Below are 25,424 nucleotides of genomic sequence, written 5' to 3'. Positions count from 1 at the left end.
AACAGACACAGAGTTTAAGAACTATGAAAAAATCCGTGTGCCAGACGGTTTTTGCAACGGAGCTCGTTTAGTGCCCCAAACGGCCCCTGGGCCTCGCGGGCTGCCCTAGCGAAAAAGTGCGAAAATGGACCCAGGGGTTAAGAATGATGAAAAAAGTCGTGTGCCAGACGGTTTTGCGAACGAAGCTCATTTGGGGGGCCCCACGGGCCCGTCACGACCCCTCAATGTCGTTAGCATCGGAGCTCGTCGAGCGCCACCGTTCTTCAACCGCGACTCCCCAGTCAAGCCGCTCGTTTAGATCTTCTCCGCCGCCCAAGCCCAGTCGCTGATCTCCGTCGACCATTGCCTTCCTTCGCCACCGTTTGTCAGATTTTGCCTTGTGGTGAAGTTTTGGGTAAGATATGAGACTTTTAGAATTTTCTTGAACACGTCAAAACTAAACGATCGCTCAGTGCTATCGTATAGCAAATTGAACGCGTCGTTTAGCTACTGCAGGTACACGATCGTCTAGTACAGGATACCTCACGATCAATGCCCAAAGCTACACGATCACTTAGCTTTTCTTCACATCGTCTCGAAAAACACATGTTGCCTTATAGCTTCGCACTTGTCGAGTTATGCTCAAACAACATCGTTGAATACCAAGCCTTGATAATTGGTCTTCAAATGGCCTTAGAGATTGGAGTAGCTTGTATAGAGATCTTCGATGACTCAAAATTGATAATTAATCAACTCTTATGCCAGTATGAGGTGAAGCATGATGACTTGAACAAATATCTGATAAGCATCTTGTCAATATACGATTGAGATAAGGCCAACATTTTGTTCTTATGATCCCTAATGATCTGAATACCTAGAACAAACTGCACCTCTCCCAAATCTTTCATTTGGAATTGGGTGGCCAGCCATTTCTTTACATCAGTCAGAAAACGTACATCATTCCTAATGAGTAGGATATAAACCATATATAGTACAAGGAAAGCTACTGAGCTGTTGATGATTTTCTTGTAAACACTGTTGGGTTTTATGTCCTAAAACTTGTGGTATGTAAACATTGGAACTAATTTTAATAATTCAATAAAGGTGTTATTGAATAGATCTATTGTTTGAATCGAAATCCAATAAACCTAAAAGTCTCTTGACTATTGGATGAGAGATTGGTGAAGAATGGACTTCTAAGTGAGTTAGAAGAAAATTCTTTACCAGTGTACGAGTCTTGCCTTGAAGGCAAGATGACTAAACGACTTTTTACTGGAAAAGGTTATAGAGCCAAGGAGCCTCTTGAGTTAGTACATCCTGACCTTTGTGGTCCTATGAATGTGCGAGCCCAAGGTGGCTATGAATATTTTATCAGTTTTAGAAGAGTTTTAACATACTTTTGACGTATGACCTGTTGTGGTTGATACCCTAAATCTCGTAGGGTCCTATAGTTTGTAATTATAATGTAAAAACTTTTTATTTATGTAATAAATATTTGATGTTTTATTTCAAAATTAATTGCATTAACCACAAACCAATAAACTAACATCTAAGGTTATTGTGTAGCTTAAACATGCATGTAAAGACATACGGATGGATCATGATTAAGTAATAATCTAAATGGTCTATAGTAGATTGATAAGAAGGGCTGGATGAGTCTGAATCGGACCAACAAATCCTAAACCAGACCAACCAAAACCATTTGAGGCTGAACTGGATTGAACCTTGTGTAAACCGGTCGAACTAGCTGCTCTTCACCAAATAATTAATTCTACCTCTTGATTGCTCAATACCTACAAAATAGGAAAATAAACACGTAAAATTCAATAACAAGTCTGAATTAAGTTAGGAATAATAGCTCTTTTTTAGAGTTAACACTCGGATTGGGGTTATCTTTGAAAGTCATTAAGATTGTTAAAGCTAATATTGTGCAAAGTACAAACCTTGTAACTATTCAAAAAAATTAATTAAGTTCTCTCAAAAGGGATTAGGATTATGGTTGTTGGCTTTCGGATTGTTATACTTTTGCTTTAAAAAAATATTAGCATAATGTTTTGGGAAATTATTTTAAATGATAAACTACTGAAAATATTTTTAAATAATAGGAAAATATCACGATAGATTACGATAGATCGCGATAGACTACTATTTATGTTTATCTGTATAGGTACAAAGCAATTCGTAATGTAAGTGGGTGGTTGTGGTTTTTGGTAGTGCGAAGAGTGCAGTTGTTGGTCTTTAGTGGAGTGACCAACAATTAATGGATGTTGGGTAATTTAATTAAAGAGTTTAATTATTTATCTGAGTACTGTTGGAGCTTTAATCTACAAGTCCATAAGGTCTCCACTGTAGCTCAATAAGGATTTAATCTTTAGATTAATTTGAAGTGTTCAAATTAATTGAGGGAATGTCACCTTTATGTAAGGTCTTTATGCAATCGCTTTTGAGGTACTTCTTGCGATCGCAAACTCAAGTGCGCCATCGCATTGTATCCTTGGATCACAATTTCATATGCGCCATCACATTGTACCTACACAGAAAAAAGTATGCGGCAGCCAATGTCTTGAGAGGTTAGCAAAGCATGCGACAGCTCCCAAGTGTGCACGGACATGGGCGCTGGGCGTTGGAGTTGCACACGCTAGACTATCGTGTAGTAGTGAGCGACAAACACTTTGGCATATAAGTACCATACATCACATGTATAAACAATCAAAGTTGATGAACCAGGTAAAATTGTCTTAAAAACACAAAAGGAAAGCTAACTATTACAAAGACATGGAGTCTCCAGTTCAAACAGGTGAACCGAGTCTTGAACCACCCGGGTAAAGCATCGCTTCTCTAACCATCGTGTACAAAGCAACCCGCGATCGTCTACACGATAAAACAAAAACTTTTATCTATGTTTAATTAGTTATTTAATATTCATTTAATTTTAAAATTGATTATTAGAATTAATTTTAAAATTAAATGGATTTGGTCAAAATTACATCATGACGAGATACCCAATCTCATCCACTGTAAAAAATTTTAATAATAAAGGAGTAATACCAATCCTCTCGAGGATTCCAACTCAGTACCTTTTGAGATTTTGAGAAGAGATAGACTTTTTTGGCTATATATTATCACTTGATCCACTTTTATGTTTCTATATAAAGTTAAAGTATTCGTATTATAGTCATGGATTCGTTTATTGGATTTCAAAAATTTAATATTATTATCTTTTTTCTCTTATCTATCGTAATTATTTCCAAAGCTATCAATGGATTTCTCTTATTGTATTTTCTTTTCTTTAAATTTTCTTAAATGATTTTCAATTTGCCTTACATTTTAGGATTTCATAAATTGATTTTGGGGTTTATGTTTTGGTTTTTAAATAAACCCCAAACCAAATTCAAGTGCAAATTTCTAGGTAGAAGATCATTTTAGAAATTATCTAAAAAAATTTAATAATATTTTAATTGATGGTAGGTTCCTACCTTAGTGTCACTTAATATTATTCCATTGGTTTTCAACTACAATTTCAAAATTCAGAAAACTTATCAAATCACAAGAATGCTCGATCCAAGAACTAAACAAAAGAATTACCTCATCGATTCATAGACAGACCAATGAAATACGTCCAACACACATACATAATTCGAAAATAGAATAAAAACTAACCTAAGGATACTGATAACATAAAATAAAAGGAAGAAGTCAAGGTCTCCCCTATTAATGGCCATATGAGAGATGTGAGGGAGTTATCAAATAACTCACTTCACATCGTGAGATAACTCTCAAGGGCATTATTTTCATAATATAACTTTACTTATATTAACTAAAATAATAATTAAATTAAACTATATATTTGAAGATTAATTTAACAGATTGTTTGGTTTAACAGAAATGATCAGGAAAAACGCATGACGATGGTCGTCAATGCTAAACGATCAGCCTTAGTGAGATAGTGAGCGAGAGCAAGAGCAGCCGGTTTGACCAGTTCTCTTGAGGTCTAGTCCGGTTCGGCTTCAAATGGTTTGTGGCTGGTCCGGTTCAGACTCTACTGGTCTGGTTCTGACGGTTTTGAGTTTTGGCTTTTAATTTCTCTTTAATTTTTCATTTAAATTTGTAATTGGCTCTGCTTGATGAGTTTATATATCTTCCCAAGAGTCTATAATTTAATTGAGTCAGACCAGTAAAGTTGGAGCACGTTCGTCGGTGGCCGAAAGGAGATCGCTGTGAGCGATTCTTGACTAATGAATTGCAGATCCAGCCAGGCAACGAGTGGACAAATCAACCATCCGGATCAATGGCTAGTCGATGGCGCTAGGCGAAACACGACACTAGACAACAGGGACGAGCGATCGACAGTGAGGAGGAAACCCACGAGTGGCCAGATTGCCAATTCAACAAGCCTACCTTTTTAAGGATTCGTCTAATTATGGTGTTGGAACTCAGCTACACAAAACAGAATTCATTCCTTCCCCGAAGCAAGAGTAAGTAGATAAATTGCTCCCTTAAGGGCTGATTCCAAGTCTTGAACATAATAGCCACACTCTCTCTTTGGAAGAAATGACTCAGTCATAGTAGGACTATGACTTATTGTTCACTAGAGGAATCGGTGGCAATTAAGGAGTTAGATATAACTATAGGGGCAAAACACCTATTTAGACATTTTTTCCTTCATTGTTGATTATTTCATATCAGACTATAAATAATAGGCATGCATCAGTTTATTAATAACATACGTAAAAATGATTTATTGAAATATCTACTCTATGCTATTATTGACAGACCAAAAAATGGTTTGTCAATATAATAACCTTTGTTGATGTTACCATCAATGGATATGTAGCATACAATTAAAAATGGTTAATCAATTATAAAATCGAAAAAAACATAGTATTAAATTTCCATTAAAATGTAGACACTCTTACATTTTTATAGGTTCATGAAGGGTGAACTAACACAATCCACAGCAACCACGAACACAGCGAACGACCTCCAAATAACCTCGACTTAGTTAAGTTGAGTATGATACCACTACAATGGCTACCTTGGTATTCTCGGTGTGAGAAATCCAGAAATGTGGGCTCTCCCACTTGTCCTAATGCCTCGGGAGACTAATGTACAATACAATATAAAAAATGTACAATATACAATAAACTAAGGCATACCCCAGTATCATATTGTAAGGGCCCCTGTGTTTTTGGGCGTAATTAACATGTTAACGAGTCTATAATTCAAAGAGTTTGAGTTAGTCGAGTCGTTCGTGATGAAGTTTCGAAGCATGGAGATGTGGTTCTCAACAAAGAAGAAGACGAAGAGTTGGTCGATCGTGTAGCTTTTCTGGTCCCGTCAACCCTCTCTGACCTGTTCAACCTCATTTGGAGCATTGAAGGCCGGTTCGAGTAGTTCGAGTCATCAACCCTAACAATAACCCTGTCTTCACCTTCTACCATTTTTAACAATTCTGAAGATATTTTCATGGTGTCTTTTGAAGGGAATTGAATCCCTATGGAAGCACGTGATCGCGTTCCTTGATTTTTGAAATAATTAAAAATAAAAATAATCAAGAAAATGGTTAAGTAATATACCTTTGTCGATCAACAATTGCAGCAAAATCTCCTCTTGAAACTGGATGTCTTATTCTTGAATTCTTCCAATTCCACGAGATATTCCTTGCTACAAGTGGTCGTCAGAGTTGGGTCATCAGAGTTGTCATCGAAGGTGGTTGCCGGAACCTAAATCGGTCGTTGTAGTTAGCATTGAAGATGGTTGCTGGAGCCCAGAATTGGTCGCCATAGTTGTCATCAATGGTGGTTGTTGGAGTTCGAAGTTGGTTCTCGGAGTATGGCAAACAATAGTTGTCGATAGTGACCCTCGGTGGAGCCATTGAAAATATTGAAAAGAGAGAGAGTTAGAGTGAGTTGGGGTGAGTTGGTAAAATATACCAACTCAACTTTACCCTCACTCAGGATTAAGGTCATGTTACCTATGGTCATCCTAGTGAAATGAAAGTCTCTATCATGAACGGCGTTATATAACAAGACTAAGCACTTCGTGGTCTGGTCTTGTACAAACTTGTTTTTTTAGGACACCCCCACTCGCATGTCTCCACATGAATGATCAGGATTAACATTCTATGTGTATCAGTAGTATATCACATATCAATCAACTTTTAAGTGTATCAGCAAGTATATATACATATGAAACAACTTTCAAGAATATAATGTTAATAGTATATCAGTAGTATATCACTTTAACAATAATGATTCTTGTTTATTAAACATTTTAATAAACATTAATCTTTCATTGCATGTTTATAATATAATTGTCTAATTCACATTCTAGGTTGGTTTTCAGATAGGGATGTTCTATTTTCCTCGGCTTAAATACCCCAACCAAGACAGAACTTTCCTTAGACAAAGGTACCTTATAAACATTTATGTTATAAATTTAATCTTTTATTTAATCCAAGTTCATCCTAAGGTTAATTAAAATATTAAACCTATTTCTAATCTCATTAGAAATATTATTACATAGGTCTAGGTGTAACCAATTTTAAACCATTTAAAATTAATTTAACCTATGTTTGCATGCAACTGTGATTATAGATTTTAATTCCAATTTCATTAACTTATAACACTTATAAAAATTAATGAAATAATTAAAATCTATACATGCATCGCCCTCACTTATCATGTCAATACATGAATGAATCTGGATCACTTCGTTTTAAGTATCTTTACAACAACTTGTAACAGCTACAAAGTAGGCCGCATCCAATAGTGTTACCAGAATAAGGTACCCAACCTTAATCATGTACTATAGACCATTTTGGTTGTTTACTTAAACTTGATAAAGCCAAGCGATCGTCTAGCAAAAGCTATACGATCATTTAGCTCATCGTTTAGCCCGGTCTATCACCTACAGACACTACACGATCGTTTACTTCGGGCAAGCGATCGTCTAGCAAAACTATGCGATCATTTAGTAGATGTTGCACGATCGTTTAGCTCGCTACTGCACGATCGTTTACTCATAATTGATCCCTGAAGTTAGTTTTTACAATAAAACCTTCTTGATTCATAAGTCCTAGCTTGGATTACTCATACTCTCTAAACCTAGTTAACTCATTGCCCATGCAAGAGAAAACATACTATCTTGTAATGCTCCAAACCCACTTTTAGCAACTTCTTGTTATCAACTCAACTTTATTACCAAGTCTATCCCTTATGCCAGTAGTTATATTGGAGGATCCAGCTTACTTACTCTGAACGGAGGAGCTATAGTGTGGAGGAGTATCAAATAAAGTTGTATTACTGATTCCACCATGGAAGCTGAGTATGTAGCTGCCAGTAAAGCAGCTAAAAAAGTGGTATGGATCATAAAGTTCTTGACCGATTTGGAAGTTGTTCCAAATATGTATCTTCCTATCACTCTTTATTGTAACCTAGAACTTTCGAGTGCAAGTAACCTAGAAGCCATAAGCACGAAAAACACATCGAGTGCAAGTAACTGACTTACAATGTGAACAGCATATGCAATGTCAGGATGAGTCACTGACAGATAAATAAGGCTGCCAACAAGTTAATGGTAAAGAGTGGCATCTTCGAGAGGAATGTCATCAAATGGAGTCAGGCGAACATTAAGGTTGAGTAATGTCAGAGTTGTAGCCGAGTCGATGATCCTGGAATCAATCCTTAAGGGAGCAGTCTATCTACTTACCCCTACTTCGGGGAAGGAGTGAATTCCATCTTGTGTAACTGAGTTTCCAGCTCACAAATCAGACAAATCCCCAAAAAGATAGGCTTGTTGAGTTAGCAATTTGGCCACTCTCACCCATACTAATCAAATAACCATCGCAATCTCTGCTCGATCCAGATCCTTACACAACTGAACCTGTTTAGTGATCAAGGCAGCTGAATGAACGACCTTCTAACTGAGGGCATCGGCTACCACATTCGCCTTGCCTGGGTGGTAAAGAATCTCGCTGTCGTAATCCTTTAAACTCTCGAGCCACTTGCGTTGCATCATGTTTAACTCTTTTTGGGTGAAGAAGTATTTCAGACTCTTGTGGTCGGTGAAAACCTAGATCTTTTCCCCATACAAGTAGTGCCTCTAGATCTTCAGGGCAAACACCACCGCTGCCAATTCCAAGTCATGAGTTGGGTAGTTTCGTTCATGGTTTTTCAACTGGCGGGATGCATCCCGGCTCTATACATTACGGAAACAGGCACATGAATGCAAGCAAGGAACTATGGACGTAACATCCTATTTCAATAAAATGACTCTTTTATGGCAAGAGATAGATCTTTGTAGGGAGATAAATTATTTAATTGATTATTTATTATTAATTTTATCAGAAAATTAATCAATGAATTAATTTTGTAAAGTTAATAAATATTTCATTTTTTAAAACAAAAAAAAATTGATTTTAGAAATTAATTTGTAAATCAAAATTGAAGAAAAAGGGAATTATTTCCTTGAAATCTATTTGATGCTAGATTTGCACTTAGGTTAGAGAGTTCAACGGGCTTGGGAATTATGTTGAGGTTCTCGAGTCGACTTTCGAATGATGCTAGATTTGACACACTTTCACGTGCAATATTCATTTGGGTTGCACTATGTTTCATTTAAGCCAAGAATTCATACATTTCCTTTATGCCCTTCTTTTTGTGTTGCATCTGTTTAAAGCTTTCTTTAAGTTTACAAAGTATTAATTTGTAAGGGCCCCTGCGTTTTTTAGGCATAATTAACAAGCAATCAAGTCTGTATTCAAAGTGTTTGAAGTTTTTTGAGTCATTCGTGATGAAGTTTTGAAGCATGGAGATGCAGTTCTCATCGAGGAAGAAGACCAAAGGTTGGTCGTATCGTATAGCCTAGGCTAAACGATCGTGTAGTATTTACTAACTCTCAATATCGGGTATACCTCAGCAGAATGGTGTAGCGGAGAGGAGAAACAGAACCTTGTTGGACATGGTTCAGTCGATGCCCTAGCTTGATGCATTCAAAAATTAAGTATTCTCTCGAGTGACTAATTGCGTTTTCGCTTCATTGAAGAAAGAAGTGAAGAAGGTCGCGCAGCAAGAACTGGATTTTCAGCCACTGCCCAATACTCGATGCGCGATGCCATACTTGATGAGCAACTCGATGATATTTTGTGAAATACTCGATACACGATGCCATACTCTATGGTATTCAGAGTCATTTGATAGTACATGGAATGCAGTCTCAACTCACAGCCCCTGGCACACCTCAACAAAATGGTGTGGCAGAAAGAAGAAACAGAACCTTGTTGGACATGGTTTGTTCCATGATGAGTTATGCTCAGTTACCAAATTCTTTTTAGGGACACGCAGTTGAAACTGCAGTGTATATTTTGAACATGGTTCCCTCAAAAAGTGTTTCTGAAACACCTTACGAGCCTTGGAGAGGACATAAAGGAAGTTTACATCGTGAGAGCTCATACTTTATACTTAGAATATTTTCTACCTTTAAAATGCTCGAGGCCATCCTTTAACACTTGGAAATTTTCTTCTCCCTTAACATCTCATACATGCTCTTACCTTTTATATCATTACAAACATTACAATTATCATAAACATAGACTTACAATGATATTAAACACATAATTAAGAGGACTTAAGCATAATTAACTAGTAAATCGAGTTTAGGGGTTTATAATTTACCTTCCCTTTAGAGAAATTCCGTCCTTGAAATTTTGCCTCAAGTTCGATTAACTGAATAAGTGTGAATACTTACTTCTCATATGTTCCAAGGAGCTTTGTTTATTGGATATGAGTAAATGCCAGAATTAAATAACACTTATTTTATTCATTAAACAATGTGTATCTTTACAAAACAACGAGACTCCAGGAGTATAACGATAAATTCAACCTATCAAAATAAATAGAAGAAAATTTAAAGTATAGAATGAAAAATGAAAGGGAATGGATATAATAACTGAATCACCACCGAGTTTGAAAAAAAAAAATCCATAAGATTAAATCTCTCTTCTTCTTCTCTCTATTTTTTTCATGCATTCATTATGATTCAATTTATTCCCTATCTTGGAGTTGTAAAGAGAGCAAATTTGAGGAGCAACCACAAATATATGTAATTCCTATAAAAGAAAAAATATATATAAATTGATGATGTTTTTATAAAGAACTAATTTTTCCAAAAGTTCCAAAATGGAGGGATATAAGGAAAAATAGGAATCATTAAAAATTTTCACATAAAAAATGAATGTAAAATTAAACTAAAAAAGAAAAATGTTATATATACTATTTACCTAAATTTTGAAATTGCATCTCCCTCCCCTTCACGTTAATTAATTTTATACGGCTGTGGTAATTAGACCAGATCAACGACGACACGACAATGGAAGTGAGGAAACTAGTGTGGCGGCGCTAAAAGACCTGTGATGCGCCTGTGCACCTGAACCAGAAAACAAAGAGAAGAAAAAAATATTGGGGGAAAAGAAATAAGAAAAAAACTAGAAAAGATTTGTGAAACTACCTCGCCAAATAGGGTATATTTCATAGATACATGACCCATATATTTAGTAAAATATATTTCTTCTAACAATTTATATATATAAACATCATATCAAAATGGCCAACGAAATCACAAAGATATGAAGAAGGATCAAGACCACCTTGAAATGGAGAACGAAAACATCAATCTAAAAATTTCGATAACATTCTAAAAATGAAGAGATGTGGCCAAAGAACATTCTAAAAATCAATCTAAAATTTCGATAACATTCTAAAAATGAAAATTTGTATTTATGATTTGAAGTTTGAGTAGTTATAATATGAAGAAATGTGTCTATGTAGTGATGCAATTTTGTAAAGGGATGTATCTTATGAAATGATGTGTCAAGAGTATTTCAAATGTGTGATATTGTACGTTTAAGTGTGGTGGCAAAATAGAAAATATTAAATGAGGGCAAAGTGGAAAATTTTAAAAGATTCAAGGGCAAAAAGGTGAAAATTCTCCCCATATTGCTCCTTTTAATATATTATAGATATAAATATCGATGATATAGATTTTGCTTTTTAATATTTTGTGGAATTTGAAAGTTTTCAATGATAATGAATGCATTGACCATTAATTTCTTTATTTTTATAGTTACATCATACATTCATGCCCTTACAATGGAAGAGATGTGTCTTATCCTCATCAAACCTAAATAGTCATGTTCTTTCAATATCAATGGACATATGAACTACTATGTAAGTTGAAGAGTCATCTAAACAGTTTGAGGAGTTATGAGGGCAAGAAAGGAATTATTAAAATACGTAAGGACAAAAAGGGAATGAGAAAATTCTCCCCTTGTAATCCCTTTTAATATAGTATATGTATATGTATATAAATATGTAACTTTCAATAGGACCAAGACTATTGATTGATTTACTTAGCCTACACCTGTATTCTAAATCCCTGTTAGACTACATCAAATTTAACCATCTTTTTTCCATAGAGCTTTCTTGCCCCTATTTACATGAAAATACAATAGATGAATAGTCATTCGATAAAAAATAAATCATTTGAATATCTCATTTCCTATCAGAATAGAATCTAAATTCAATCACTAGGATTATTAACTACTGACGAGTTGGTCTTGAAAAAAAGGGTTCGGTTATATGTTATATATAGTGAAGTGATACTTAAGGTTCTCGCAAAAGAGAATTTTATTTTTTCAATTAAATCAATTAAATTATTAGTTTTTAAATAGTTGTTTCTCACCTATTATGTTAAATTCACATTAAAAAATATAGTTGTTCTCCCTATGAATATGAAGAACTTTTTCGTAAAATCTCGTCTACTAAAAATTTTGTATTCCAAGCCCAAAAAAAAAAGGACAATATACAGAATGGGTAGAAGAAGTTGTGATACTTGGCTCGATCCCAGATCTAAAACGACGCTATGGGATATAATACATATTTATGTATGTATATATGTATGTATGTGTGTATTTATATATGTATATCTATATGTGTATACGTAACGACCCGAGTTTAGAAGGGGTACATGAATGAACCAATATCACATCCGAATCAAAGGGATCCTGAGGACATGAAAGTATGGTTAAGAAAGGCTCAAAAGAATTGAAAATTACTACCTATACCAACAAGATGCATCTTCCTTTTCGGTGGCTCAATCATAAGAACATCAAAATTAAGCATGCTTAGCTTGGAGCAATCTTCTATGTTGGGCGACTTCCTGGAAATTTTTCTAGGATACATGTGAGTGAGGACAAAACATGCTGAAAGAACTCGTCTCGGTTTAGGAGACAACTTTCACTTTTAGAAGCATTCAAGGCAAGTGAGGATGATGTGTATATGTATATATACCAACATATTATTTTTTTTATCTTAATATTAATAACATTAGTTTGTTGCTTCTTCTTATCTCTTATCAATTTTTCTAACGTTATAATCGAGATATCGATTCATTCCTTCTATCAGTGTCAAACTCCATAACTATGTGAAAATGTTGATATGTCAACATTAATTGAAATACCTTATTTTATACCTCCAAAGTGAATACTTTGTTTTGGGATATACTTATGAATTTCTATTCTTTCAAACTTTTTTTTTTTTGTGAGATTTAAGATCCAGTTGATGTTGAAAAAATTCTAGTACTATCGGAGTATCACTCCCTTTACTCACATTGTAGATTTGTCTTTCGTAAATATTGATTTACCCCACATTAATATCAGAAGATCCCACTTAATTTTTTAAAGCATAATGACGTGGTGCATAATAGATGGAGTGAGTATAGAAAATTCCAAATTCTTCTAATACTAGAAATTTTATAAATATCCAATTAAATTTAGTAGAGTGGAAGGTATGAGAATTTATTAGGACAATTTTTAGTATTATGGAAAAATATCCACTAGACTAGTATTATAGTTGTCCATTTACATACTACCTTCATTCGTTATTATTCTAAGGCTCCGTTTGGGATTGCTTTTGTAATCTTAAAAGCTATTTAGGAGAATGTTAACAGCTTTTTGGTAAAACAACTTATTTATTCATCTATCTAGTATTGTTTTTAAATTTGTTCTAATGTGTAAAATGTATTTAATGGAGCTTTTAGATTATAGTTTTATTAAAAATTTGGTATCTTTCTTTATTCATCTCAAATTTTCATTTCATTAATTTATTTTCTCACATTGATTCCAAATTTTAATAGGTTCAATTTCTTATAATAATTTTAAAAATATGTATATAAAAAAGTTAACTAAACAAAATTGGTTTCAATCCAAATAATACATATTTTCAAATAAATATATTATAATAAATCATAAATTAAATATAAATATAAAAAATAATTAAAATAATAATCTAATTTTATTCATATAACTAAAATACACAAATTTAATATTAATTTACTACACACCGTAACCAATTTTTTATAATTCAAAATTAAACTTTACCAAACACTATTTTAGTTCTTACCGTTGACTTTTTGAAAAATATAACTACTAACAATTATTTTAAAACCTACAACAATCCCAAACTAAGTCTTAACATTATGATCTATATAGATTAAAATATTATATTATCTAATAACAAGTCAAAAGACTCAAAATTGAGTTAAAGCAGTACTTACTACTAGGTAGTACTATAAATTTTATCCAATAATGCATCTCTCTTCAATTTAGCATTTGGTATAATAATATATCATTATATATGTTTAAAAAATACATATTATTTTATCTTATGAGTCACACAATTCTTAAATAATGGAGATAGTATGGAATACTTTTCCAAATTTATTAGAAAAATATGATTGCTTCTGGAAGGCTTTCATTTTCCCTATTCCAGGTAACTTCCTTCCAAGATTCGGATTAGAAAGTGATAGCATTGGATTATGACTCTAATCAATATAATTCAAGTTTTATACTAGTTTAATCGGAAGGGCTGAACTTGATCGGAAATAATGATACATCCAAGCAGTAAACAACATAAAGATCTGTCGAAATGAAACAACCACCTTTCATTTTCCTCAGTTCATAATTTTGATTTTATAATCTCAAGGGGCTTTTTTATATGTAATAATTTGTTTTCTTCTATAAAAAACACACACACACCTAAACTTTATGCGTAACAATCAAATCCTTCTTATTTAAGATTTGTATTAATTTAATTTCCAAGAACCTAGATTACAATGAAAGAACATTATAAAAAGAAAAGGAAAAAAACTTATTTAGGTGTGACACGAGTTTGACATGATATTAAACTCGATCTGGCTAAATTTGAACCATATAATAAATAGTTACAACGTGTAATAATTCAAGAACTTGACCTTCACAAAATATATGTTGAGCTAAATAAAGCTAGACTTTATTCTGTCTAAAAAATAATCTTATTCTTGTTGCAATTATAAAGTTTTCGTAAGCATGCGACTTTAACGATATGATAATAACTTAAAATAAGTGACAATCCAATTTTTGTTCTAGATCTTTATCACACCATTCTAAAATCTAAGATTTCTTTCATAACTCTAAAAGATTTTTACTCCCAAAACAAAAGAAAAGAAAAAAAAAAAAAGTATGAAACATGATTTTAATCATTCAAAATTAGATCTATATAAAAGTTGCATTTAGAAATATGAATTTAAATATTATTAAAAATCTGTTTTAGAATAATTTTAAACATGATAAAAGTGATTTTAATCCTTTCAAAATCATTCACAAACATAAACTTAATACATTTCAAAATTATGAATATGACAAAACTTGAAATTACCAAACAAACTTCAGCCATCTTACAAAGTCATCTTCAATATCTTCCCCCAATAACTTACTACTATATTCAAGAAGGCAAGATGCCGGCTAATTTTCCAAATCCAAAATTTTGGGTCAAAATTTAGACTCATAATTTTAGACTAATTTGAGTCTTTTATGATTTGATTTGTCGATTACACAAATCAATCAATATCACTTGCATTCTTGTCAACCTTCCATATCTTGAATAACAAAGCAATGAACAACTTTTTTCTAAAACCACAAAATATCTGATGCGAGTACTAAACACTTTGTTAAACTATGGTAAAATCGGAAACGTGTCATTACAAGTTAACAGATTCCTCATACACTCATCTACATATGACGATAAGTAGGCATAGAATTTGGTCATTCCAAGATCAGATCGAACCTTGGTCGCCTTCAGATGCATCCCCAGCTTTTTTTGAAATGGCAATGACATTGAATCTCAGTGAGTCGGGATTGCTCGAGATTATGCCTTTTATGACTTGAGCTGCATCCTGTGGTTTCATCAATCATTTCATTTAATGCAGATAAATGTAATATTTTGTTGTGTACGATTCATTAATGAAATAATTGGGCCAAAATATGACAAACATACAACGCGATTCAAACAGAACAACATATGCTTTTTTGCTTTCACGATTGATTCTTCTGGATGATCTTTCAGAGCAATTATTTACCTGTAATAGACTGCTGGGTGATGATGGACCATGTGATATTGGTTCTGATTTTACCCCGTCGAGCTCATAAAGTTTCCCTATATAAACCAGCAATTAGGATATTGTAGATTAGATCATTTCTTCAAAATCTGATCATGCAATTCAATGTAGACATGAAAAAGAAGCAATTTTTTCTCCTTATATATATATGGGGGGGGGGAGAGAGAGAGAGAGAGTTCCAATAAGTGTGTACCATCCACACATGTGAAGCAGATAAAGTGAGTATCAACGTTTTCTGGAGCCTGCCAGTAATCAGTTGAAGGAAAAATAAGCCAAAAATGGATATTGCATGAACACATAATGATATAAATTTACTTAAAAGATAGGAAGAAAATGAATAGAACTCGACAGAGTTAAATCAATAGAAAAGGTGTATACACTCGTATAAGCGCATTCATATACAGGGAGAAATAAAGAGCATTTGTTCCGGTGAATTAATTTTATGTTCATTGGATCTCTTATCTACTTGTTATCAGATAGTCCATTTTCACTGATCATCTACAATTTAATTATTAAAATTCAGCTCCCTTGGTAAAAAGCACCCCTCTTTCCCATGAAATTTATAGCTATAAAATGGGGAAAAAATTGTATATCCATCTATTTTTAACACACTCAAAGAAAACAAACAAAAAAATTATTCTATTCTTCTTCGCAACCATAATTCAGTTAACTTAAGAGAATCTTACTGCTGTATCACCAGCAGTTGCTGCTACTGAATGCGCAACTTCCATTTCGTTGTTTTTCTCAAGAAATGCTGCACGCTACCAAAGTGAACAACATACAGCTATTAGAAGAAAACACCAGCTGGAAAATGAAAGGATAGAGAAATATAATATTTTCTTCCTTGTGTTTCAAGTTATGTTTGTCCTTTTCTTGAAAGGAATATTTTTGGGTGGTAATGGGGGTGGGAAGGGAGGAGGGGAGTGGGGAGAGAAGCATGTGTTTGTAAATAGAACCTCCATCGGATCCATGCTTCTGGTAGACTTGAAGAACCTATCCAAGAATGATTCCTCGGCTTCACACACAAAAAAAAAAAAAGAAAGAAAGAAAAACAGGAGATAAGAACGAGTGTGCCAGAACTGAAAGAATATCATGACAGCAGCAAAGTAATCACTCAGGAAGTAGACACTGATGAAACTTCAACATGATTAAGTATAATGAGCGTGGCCAGCCACAGAACTGAAGATACTCAAACCTCCATGCTACCTGGACAAGGTCGCCAAATTAAACATATGAATGACCCGGCAGAATAACTCTTAGTTTCACTTTCATACTTAAATCATGTGCTGCTTTTTTTCAACGATAGATAGCTTTCTTCACTCCTTAAATGACCAATTCTCTATTGTACTCTGTAAGTGCAAACAAGAGGAGAACAGATACAAGACAGGCCTCTGGGTAGCATCACTCAGACTCAGATATATTTCACCTCGTTAAATTGGCTAGCATCACTCAGTACTTACAAAGCTTAATCTCCGAAGTAATGTTCCCTATGGCATGAAGAAGTCCAATAGTTCCACAGGCATTGTCAATAGTTTGTTTCATAAAGTATACTTGATCGCTATAATCCTAGAGTCACAACAGAAAGGAAAGAGCCTTATTATAGATAACACTTACAGTTATAAAACGTTTTAAATATAGTATTAAAAAGAAAAAGAAAAAAAGCCCAATAAAACGCACCAAAATTGGACTGTCCATACTACATTATGTAACCAGACAGACATTTTATTTTTGTGAATATTAGTGATACCATTTTTTATTGTCTAGCATCTCTCACCATTTCTTGAAACATTTTACGTGATTTGCAGATGGAAAATTTGAAACAAGTTATGACAGAACCTTTGATACAACGGACAAACATCAGGTAACATCCTAATTTAGGGAAAACGCATCTACATGGTTCAGCCTAGTGGTATGACATAATATATGAGAGGACTTAATACACTTGCTTAACTTGTCACTGCTCATACTCACCTTCTTTGCATCTTTTTCTTGTTGCAGTCTCTCTTCTTCACTCTGAAAACATTAGAACATTTAGAAAATGGAAAACTATTTCTTCATTACATGTCAATGGAATTCTTCAAATCCATAGGTTAAAACTGAACTTTATCCGCAAGCAAACCTTTTGGGTGACGGGATAAAGAAACAGCACCGCCAGTACAGGCTTAGGCACCATGTTCAAGAGTTCATCATCCAAGCCATAAACATCATTGCACTCTGCTTCATCTTTAGGAAGACCGAGACCCCAAAGGAACTTTGCAATAACAAAACAGAAGTTAGTCAAACATTAGAGGTAATATGGAAGTTCTTGCAACCAAAAAAAAGATGCCAGATAAACGAAGGAAGGAAACTTGATAATTCTATCATCTTCTAAAATCATGCAGCAATTGGTTTTGTATGTATATGTATATATGGTAGCAAAACATTATTTCAATGGAAGGAAAAGAAAACGATCACTTCAAAAGTAGCCCTGATTCCAATAACATACACCATCTTTATCAAGATAAACTAAGAATCATAAATTCATATCCAAAGGACCAAACGAAATTGACAAAAAAGAAAAATGTTCTATATCTTCTTCCATAATTCTTTCTCATTTCAACAACATGCAGCTCGCTACACAAAGCACCAATTACCTATGTTACATTTCCAGGAAAAAAAAAACAGCAATGCCAGTAAAAACAAGAAAAAAGAAAAAGACCAGAAACATTCTACGTAATTCCAAAACCAAGAAACAGACACGAAAACCGTATAGATATACATCAAGAAAACGCATTGACACTTAAAGAAACTATATCCTATCAAAGGAAACTTCAAAATCGAGATAGAAAACCGGAATCTTCTTCAATTCTCACCCTCCGAATTGTCTTTCCACTAACCAGAGCTCAAATCCATACCTGGTTCATAACATCAGGGTTAGCTTCAAGTGGAAGCCACCGTTTAGCTGAAGAGCTTTCGTTAATAGCAGCCATTATCGTCTTCTGAGCTTCTTCAAGTACACTCCGATTACAGCAATGGAATATGCAAACAGCAGTTACTTCAATGCTCGGTTTTAGGACTTCGGATCGGAATCAATCCTTTGCTTCGAAACGACGCAACCATTTTGCCGATTCGACTCGATCTATATATAAGTTTCGTAACGGTTCGTGGTTTAATGGGCCTGGAAACGAGCCCACTAAGAAACACAGAAATAAAGCCCAGGCCCAAATCGCTTTTTGTAAGCCCACGAGCAGAGGGTATTTTTTATAATAGGAAAATAGATATTTGTAATAGATGGTAAAATAAGAGAAAAAATCTAAAAATATATCACCTATTTAAAATATTTGTAAATATGAAAGTGTTGGCCAGTCAATTTTTGAGTTTTTTCTAATTTTTTATTTCACCCTCTATTGTCTTATCTTATTGCACACCTTCTTCTTCCTTTTCTTTTTCTTTTTTTAGTTTTTGTTTCTTTCTTTCTTTTTTTATTTTTCCCTGGTTTTTACTTCTTCCTTTTCTTTTTTTTTTTCTTTCCTTTCTTTGGGTTTTGCATTTTTTTTTAAATTTTATTTCCTTTATCTTGTTTTTTATTCTTCCATTTTTTTCATAAGAATTATGAGGCTGGGTTTCATACCCAAAACTTGAAAGTACTCAACTCATAAGTAACTTAATAGTTAATCATCAAGTTTGATTATTATAACAAAACATAAAATATAAATAGCGAATGAAAATAGATTTGGAAAAAAACTAATTTTTAGTCCACAATTTGCACCATTTTTAGAAATATTTCTTAAAAGTTTGAAATAAAAAACGAGAATAGTTATTAAATAAGTTTATTTCTCAAGAAAAAGAGAAACGTGATCGATATCAAATAGGCCAATAGTTTTTCTCTTTTTATAGGACTTTAAGAGTATGGTGTCTATCAGAAATAAACTTGAAAAGATGACATAGATGGCCCAAATGAATGACACAAATTTAAATATTTGTGTATTTGTGTACTGTAATATTTGTTTATGAAATCAAATGAAGAAGAAGGGTTTGGTCAGTTGTCCACTATTTTTACGAAAGTGCCCTTGAGAAGTATCGCAAAGAAAAGGGACCGCATAAATGTTTGGAAAGGAAAAGGACAATAAGGTGGTCAGTAGCTTTCAATGATAGAAGCTACCATTGATAGCCTGTTACGGTGATAGAAGCTAACACTGATAGCATGTTATCGATGATAGAAGCTACCACTAATAGCACGTTATCGATAATAGAAACTACTACTGATAGCATGTTATCAGTGATAGAATATGATATCAATGAGATCATTGTTATCATGATACCATTGAGATCATTGATAGCATATTATCAGTGAAATAAGCTATCACTGATAACCATGATATGAGTGATATTAATGATATTGATGATAGAAGTTAGGTGAAATCTATATATCGAGTGTTTTTAAAAGTTTATAACTAGTTATAGAAGTCTATCATTGTTAGCCTTAAGTGTTAATATTTCAAGGTTGATTCTAATTTATGAAAGTCTATCAGTGTCAGCGACTTATAGTTGCTATAAGTGATAGTCACGATAGAAGATTATTAGTGATAGTTATAGTGTTAATCTTTCAAAGTTGATAGTCATTTATTAAAGTCTATTAGTGATAGCCACTAATAGTTTTCCATCACTGGTATAGCTCAATCTTTCAAAGTTGTTGGTTTTCTTTCAATGTTGATAACTACTTATAAAAATCTATCATTAATAGCCACTGATAGAATATTTCAAAGTTGATTCCAATTGATGAAAGTGTATTAATGATAACTACTGATAACTGATAGAAAATTAAAAGCTAATATTTCAATATTATATTAATATTTCTCAAATTAAAAGATACCACTTATAGCAACTATCAGTGATAATAATTGATAGCAACTATAGCTATCAGTGGCTATCCGCGATAGCTGCTATCGGTGAGCTATCAGTGATTATGGGTGTTCAAATAACCCGAACAACCTAAACTACCCAACCCAAAATATAAGGGTTGGGTTGAGTTAAACTTTTTCTATTTTTATTGAATTGGGTTGGGTTGTAGGTTGACTAAAAAGAAATTTGGGTTAACCCAACCCAATTCGAATTTTATATATATGAATAAAACATAGGATATTTGTAATACATAGTAGAATATGAGAAAAAATCTAAAATATATTACATCTTTAAAATATTTACAAATATAGATGAGTTGACTAGTCAATCTTTGATTTTTTTTTTTAATTTCCAATTTCATCATCCCTTGTCTTATCTTGTTGTACACTTTTTTTTAGTTTTTTTATTTTTTTTCTCTTCTTCGATTTTTGCTTCTTCCCTCCTTTTTTTTTTCTTTTTTTTCATTTTATTATTTTTTTTAGTTTTTGCTTCTTCTCTTTTTTTTTTATTTTATTCTTTCCTTTATTCGATTTTTATTTCTTTCCTTTATTTTTTATTTTCTGTCATTTCCTTCTTTTTTTCTTTTTTTTTTTAATTTTTATTTCTTCGGTTCTTGCTTTATTTTTATTTTTATTTTCTTTCTTCGGTTCTTGCTTATTCCTTTTTTTTATTTTTATTTTCTTTCTTTGGTTCTTGCTTTTTTTTTTTTTTTTATCTTTTTCCCTTTCTCCAATTTTTACTTCTTCCCTTATCTTTTTTTCTAATTATTTTCTTTTCTTTTTTTCTCCGATTTTTTGTTTCTTCCCTTTCTTTTTCTTTTGTTTTTCTTTCATTTGTCTGGTTTTTTGCTTCCTTTTTTCTATTTAATTTTCTTTCATTTTTTCAATTTTTGCTTCTTCTCTTTCTCTTATTTTTTAATTTTTTTTTTCATTTATTTGAATTTTTTCTTCTTCCCTTTTTTTTTCACAAGAATTATAAAGCTGAGATTCGTACGCAGGACTTGAAAGTACTCAATTCATAAGTGATTTAACATCAACTAGTCAATCATCAAGTTTGATTATTATAACAAATAATAAATATAAATAGCAAATGAAAGTCTATCAGTGATAACCACTAATATTTTCTATCATTGATAGTTTAATCTTTGATTATATTTTCGTAGTTAATAGCCACTTATAGAAATCTATCATTGATAGCCAACTTGTGAATTTAATTAATAATGTTGAATCTCGAACGAAAATGTAAGTGAAATGCCTAAAAGTTATCACTAATAGCATGTTTATCAGTGATAGAAGCTATCATCGAAAAGAAAAGGGACTTATAAATGTTTGAGAAGGACAAGAAAGGGGCAAAAAGGTGTTCGGTGGCTATGATTGATAGGAGCTACTACTAATAGCATGTTATCAATTATAGAAGCTAATACTAATAGCATGTTATCGATGATAGAAGTTACCCGATAGCACGTTATCGGTGATAGAAGCTACCACTGATAGCCCGTTATAGGTGATAGAGAACTATCAGTGAGATCATTGATAGCATCTTATTAGTGATGTTATCAGTGAAATAAGCTATCACTGATAACCACAATATGAGTGATGTTAGTGATATCAGTAATAAAACTTAGGTGATATCTATATATCGAGTTTCTTTCAAAGGTGATAACAATTTATAGAAATCTATCATTGATAGCCTTAAGTTTTAATATTTCAAGATTGATTCTAATTGATGAAAGTCTATTAGTGATAACAACGGATAGTTATTATCAGTGATAGCCATGATAAAAGATTATTAGTGATAACTACTATGGTAATCAAAGTTGTTGGTCTTCCTTCAAATTTGATCCCTATTTATAAATCTATCATTAATAGCCACTGATAAGAAGTAGTAATATTTCAACGTTGATTCCAATTGATGAAAGTGAATCAATGATAGCTACTAATAATTGATAGCAAATTAAAAGCTAATATTTTAAGATTATATTAATTTTTCTCAAATTAAAAGCTATCGCTGATAGCAACTATCATCGATAGCAATTGATAGAAACTATCAGTGATAGCACCTATCTGTGGTTATCACTGATAGCTGCTATCTGTGATAGCTTTTAATTTGAGAAAATCGGAAAGAAGCGAACAAAATGGTGGCTAGGCATGGGTTTTTTAGTCTTTTACCATTTTTTGATCTATATATGCAATTATTTTATCCTTGTACTACATATTCTATTATTTTAAGCTTGAATTATGTTTATGCATCTAGTCCTAAAACATACATACATACATACATTTGTTTAAAGTTGGATTACTTTGGGTTGATTAATGTGTGAATTTTTAATATTTTTTCTTTTAAAATTGTTATCATATTTGTCTTTGTCTAAAATTTGCAATAAATATCATAAAGATTTGGTATTTTGCATTTGAATTTTATGAGATTTTAGTTATTAGTCAATTGTTGTATATAAATTTACATATTTTTAATTAAAAAATAATAATAAGTTATAAGCCGACAACCCAACCTAGGTTGGATTGGAGATTTTAGTTGGTTCTTTTGGGTTATCAACCCAACCAACCCGAATTTTGGGTTGGTCTAAAAAACATTCTTAGCCCAATCCAACTCAACTCATGTACCCCTATTTCAATTTGAGAAAATCGGGAAGAAGCAAGCAAAATGGTGGTTAAGCGTGGCTTCTTAGTTTTTTACCATTTTTTGTTCTATATATATAATTATTTTATCATTGTACTAAATATTCTATTATTTTGAGCATGAATTCCATCAATGCAACTAGCCCAGGGAAATTATGGTATACAGCTTAATTTGAAGATTCATTTGAGTTTTTGTCAAAACCGAATGAAATTTTGAAATATAGTAGAGAGTCATTTTTTTCATGTTTTCAGGCTTTTTCAAAATTCTAAATTGTCCATCAAAATATTTAAGCTTAGCGTAATTAAAATTTTTGGAAACTTTTTTTTCAAATTTTCACCTAAAATCCCGGGATGCGTGTGATAAACCCTCCTCCATTCTCATCTTCTTCTCCTTCTTCGCGTTAGTCCTCCAGTCGCCATTCTCATATTCTTCTGCTTTTTCGTTAGTTCTCCAGCCGCCTATCTCCTCCAATGTGTCGCCGTCCTGACTCGAAACTCAGCTGTCAACGCTGTTCACACCTGAATCCCAGTGGTGCTACCCAGTAGCTCATCTAGGCATTCAGTTGCTTGTCGTCGATTGTCCCCTTGCCATTTCTTGTACTCCACTATAGCTAGATACTGTTGTCCTCCTCTCCTTTCTCTCTCATAATTGCCCATTTTTCTTCTATCGTCTCTTTAGTTTAGTTAGCAAGTAGTCATTGTTTGCATGACAAAGAGAATCAGATTACGAATTTGCAATGGAAACTTGAAACCGTGGACAAAGCATGAGAATTATATAATTATAGTGTATGTAGGTCGATAGGTTGCTCAACTTACAGTATATGCTGGTTGGTACGTTACTTTTTTTCTTAATTAAACAATGTTTTCACTTAATAAATGTCTTTTTACATTAAAGATTTTGTTAGTTAAGATGTATCTTAAAAATGAATCAAATATATGTGCCAAAAAAATCGAATCAAATCTAATTTTGTTGCCATTAAAAATATGTGATTTTTTAAAATTCAAAATAAATTTAAAATAGAAATTGTAACTTCGAAATCGGAAGATGAGAATAAAAGAAATAATTATATTTTTATTCTCGGCAATTTTAGTCCTTTAATTTATGAGAATTATCAACTATCTAGTGAGTAGTCATTATTTTCCTTTTTCTTTTATTGTTAACCAATTTTTTTCAACAACTTATTAAAATTACGATTAACCAATGAACATCACACAACTTTATCATATCAATTACAACGTAATCAATTTTAATACATGTCTATTAAAGAAAAAGAAATTGGACAACATAACATCTTTTTATGTTCCATTTATGAATTTGGTAAAAAGAATTTAAATTTCTTTTCCCCTCTCATTTCTCCTCATAACCATCCCATTCTCCAACTTTTGGAGCAATATCACCTTTTCACCAACTTTTGTTGTGTTTGTAGCGCTCAATCTGGCATGGTTGAGGAAACACAAGTTTTACACTGTAATTATTTTTTTTTTCTACCAATTATTCTTTATTTTCAATGGAGGATTTCTTCAGTTTTGGAGTTTGTAGACATCATTTTTTGTCCGGCGTTCATTATTAGAGAAATTATTTCAAATGGTAAAACTGTTGAAAATATTTACAAGAAATAAAAATTTTAGAACTATCAATGATAGACACTGATAGACTTCTATTAGTATCTATCAATATCACTAATAGACATGTCTATTAGCATTTATCATTATAGTTCTAAAATTTTGCTATATTTTGTAAACATTTTAGTTTATTTTTTTATATTTAAAAACAACCCTTATTATTACTATTATTATGTTTTTTTTTCTCTTTTCCATGTTTTTTTAAATTTATTTTTAAGTTAATTTAATTTTTATTTTTAACTTAATTTAATTTTTTTTTAGGTGACTATTGTGTTTGTTTTTATTCAAATTTATTTTATTTTATTATTATTATTACTATTATTATTATTGACTACGTTTATTTTCTAACTTATTTTTATTATTATGCTTTTGTTTCTTACTATTATTATGATTGTGGTTGATGTTGTTGTTTTTTTCTTTTCTTTTAACCACTCTCCAACAACTCCCTCTTCTTCCTCCCAACGTTCTTCTTTCCCCTTTTCTCTCATTTTTAATTTACAAAAAAAAAAAAAAAAAAAAAAAAAAAATCTCAATTCTCCTACCTTGCTTCTTTTATAAATTGATCATAATGTTGGAGGGGAAGAAAAAAAGATATAGAAGGAAAAAGGGAAGAAAAAATAAAATAGGGGGAAAGAAAAGATTGAAGACAAAGGGACAAAGGAAATAAACATATTGAGACTAAGTGAGAATAGAGTGAAAAGTATAGAAGATGAGAGAAAAGAAAAAGAAGTGTTCCGACGAACACCAATCAAGCGAACAACGACTTTGGAGATGGGTGGACCTCCATTCCAACAGATTATTGTAACTTTCTGCAAA

At 32.4% G+C, this 25,424-nt stretch overlaps 1 protein-coding gene across 3 annotated transcripts; it reads right to left on the bottom strand.

Moving 5' to 3' along the window:
* Nucleotides 1-14,861: 14,861 nt before the first annotated feature.
* Nucleotides 14,862-18,565, bottom strand: LOC120089709 (ubiquitin carboxyl-terminal hydrolase 3-like). 3 transcript variants are annotated; one of them, XM_039047076.2, is made up of 9 exons: nt 18,363-18,565; nt 17,588-17,719; nt 17,440-17,481; nt 16,929-17,034; nt 16,425-16,483; nt 16,155-16,229; nt 15,662-15,710; nt 15,430-15,506; nt 14,862-15,246 (listed from the first exon to the last, which is right to left on the bottom strand). In XM_039047076.2, exons 1-9 carry the CDS (start codon nt 18,435-18,437, stop codon nt 15,127-15,129), a joined length of 735 nt encoding a protein of 244 aa, XP_038903004.1. In that variant the 5' UTR covers nt 18,438-18,565; the 3' UTR covers nt 14,862-15,126. The 3 variants fall into 3 exon arrangements, with proteins under 3 accessions (XP_038903004.1, XP_090162992.1, XP_090162993.1); XM_090306866.1 differs by having other exon boundaries at nt 18,321-18,561; XM_090306867.1 differs by lacking the exons at nt 16,425-16,483; nt 16,929-17,034.
* Nucleotides 18,566-25,424: the final 6,859 nt, after the last annotated feature.

Source organism: Benincasa hispida, chromosome 11 (assembly GCF_027475165.1).
Source record: "Benincasa hispida cultivar pf3 chromosome 11, pf3_genome.v1.1, whole genome shotgun sequence".
Lineage (NCBI taxonomy): Eukaryota > Viridiplantae > Streptophyta > Magnoliopsida > Cucurbitales > Cucurbitaceae > Benincasa > Benincasa hispida.
This window is presented reverse-complemented; position numbering and strand designations above follow the sequence as displayed.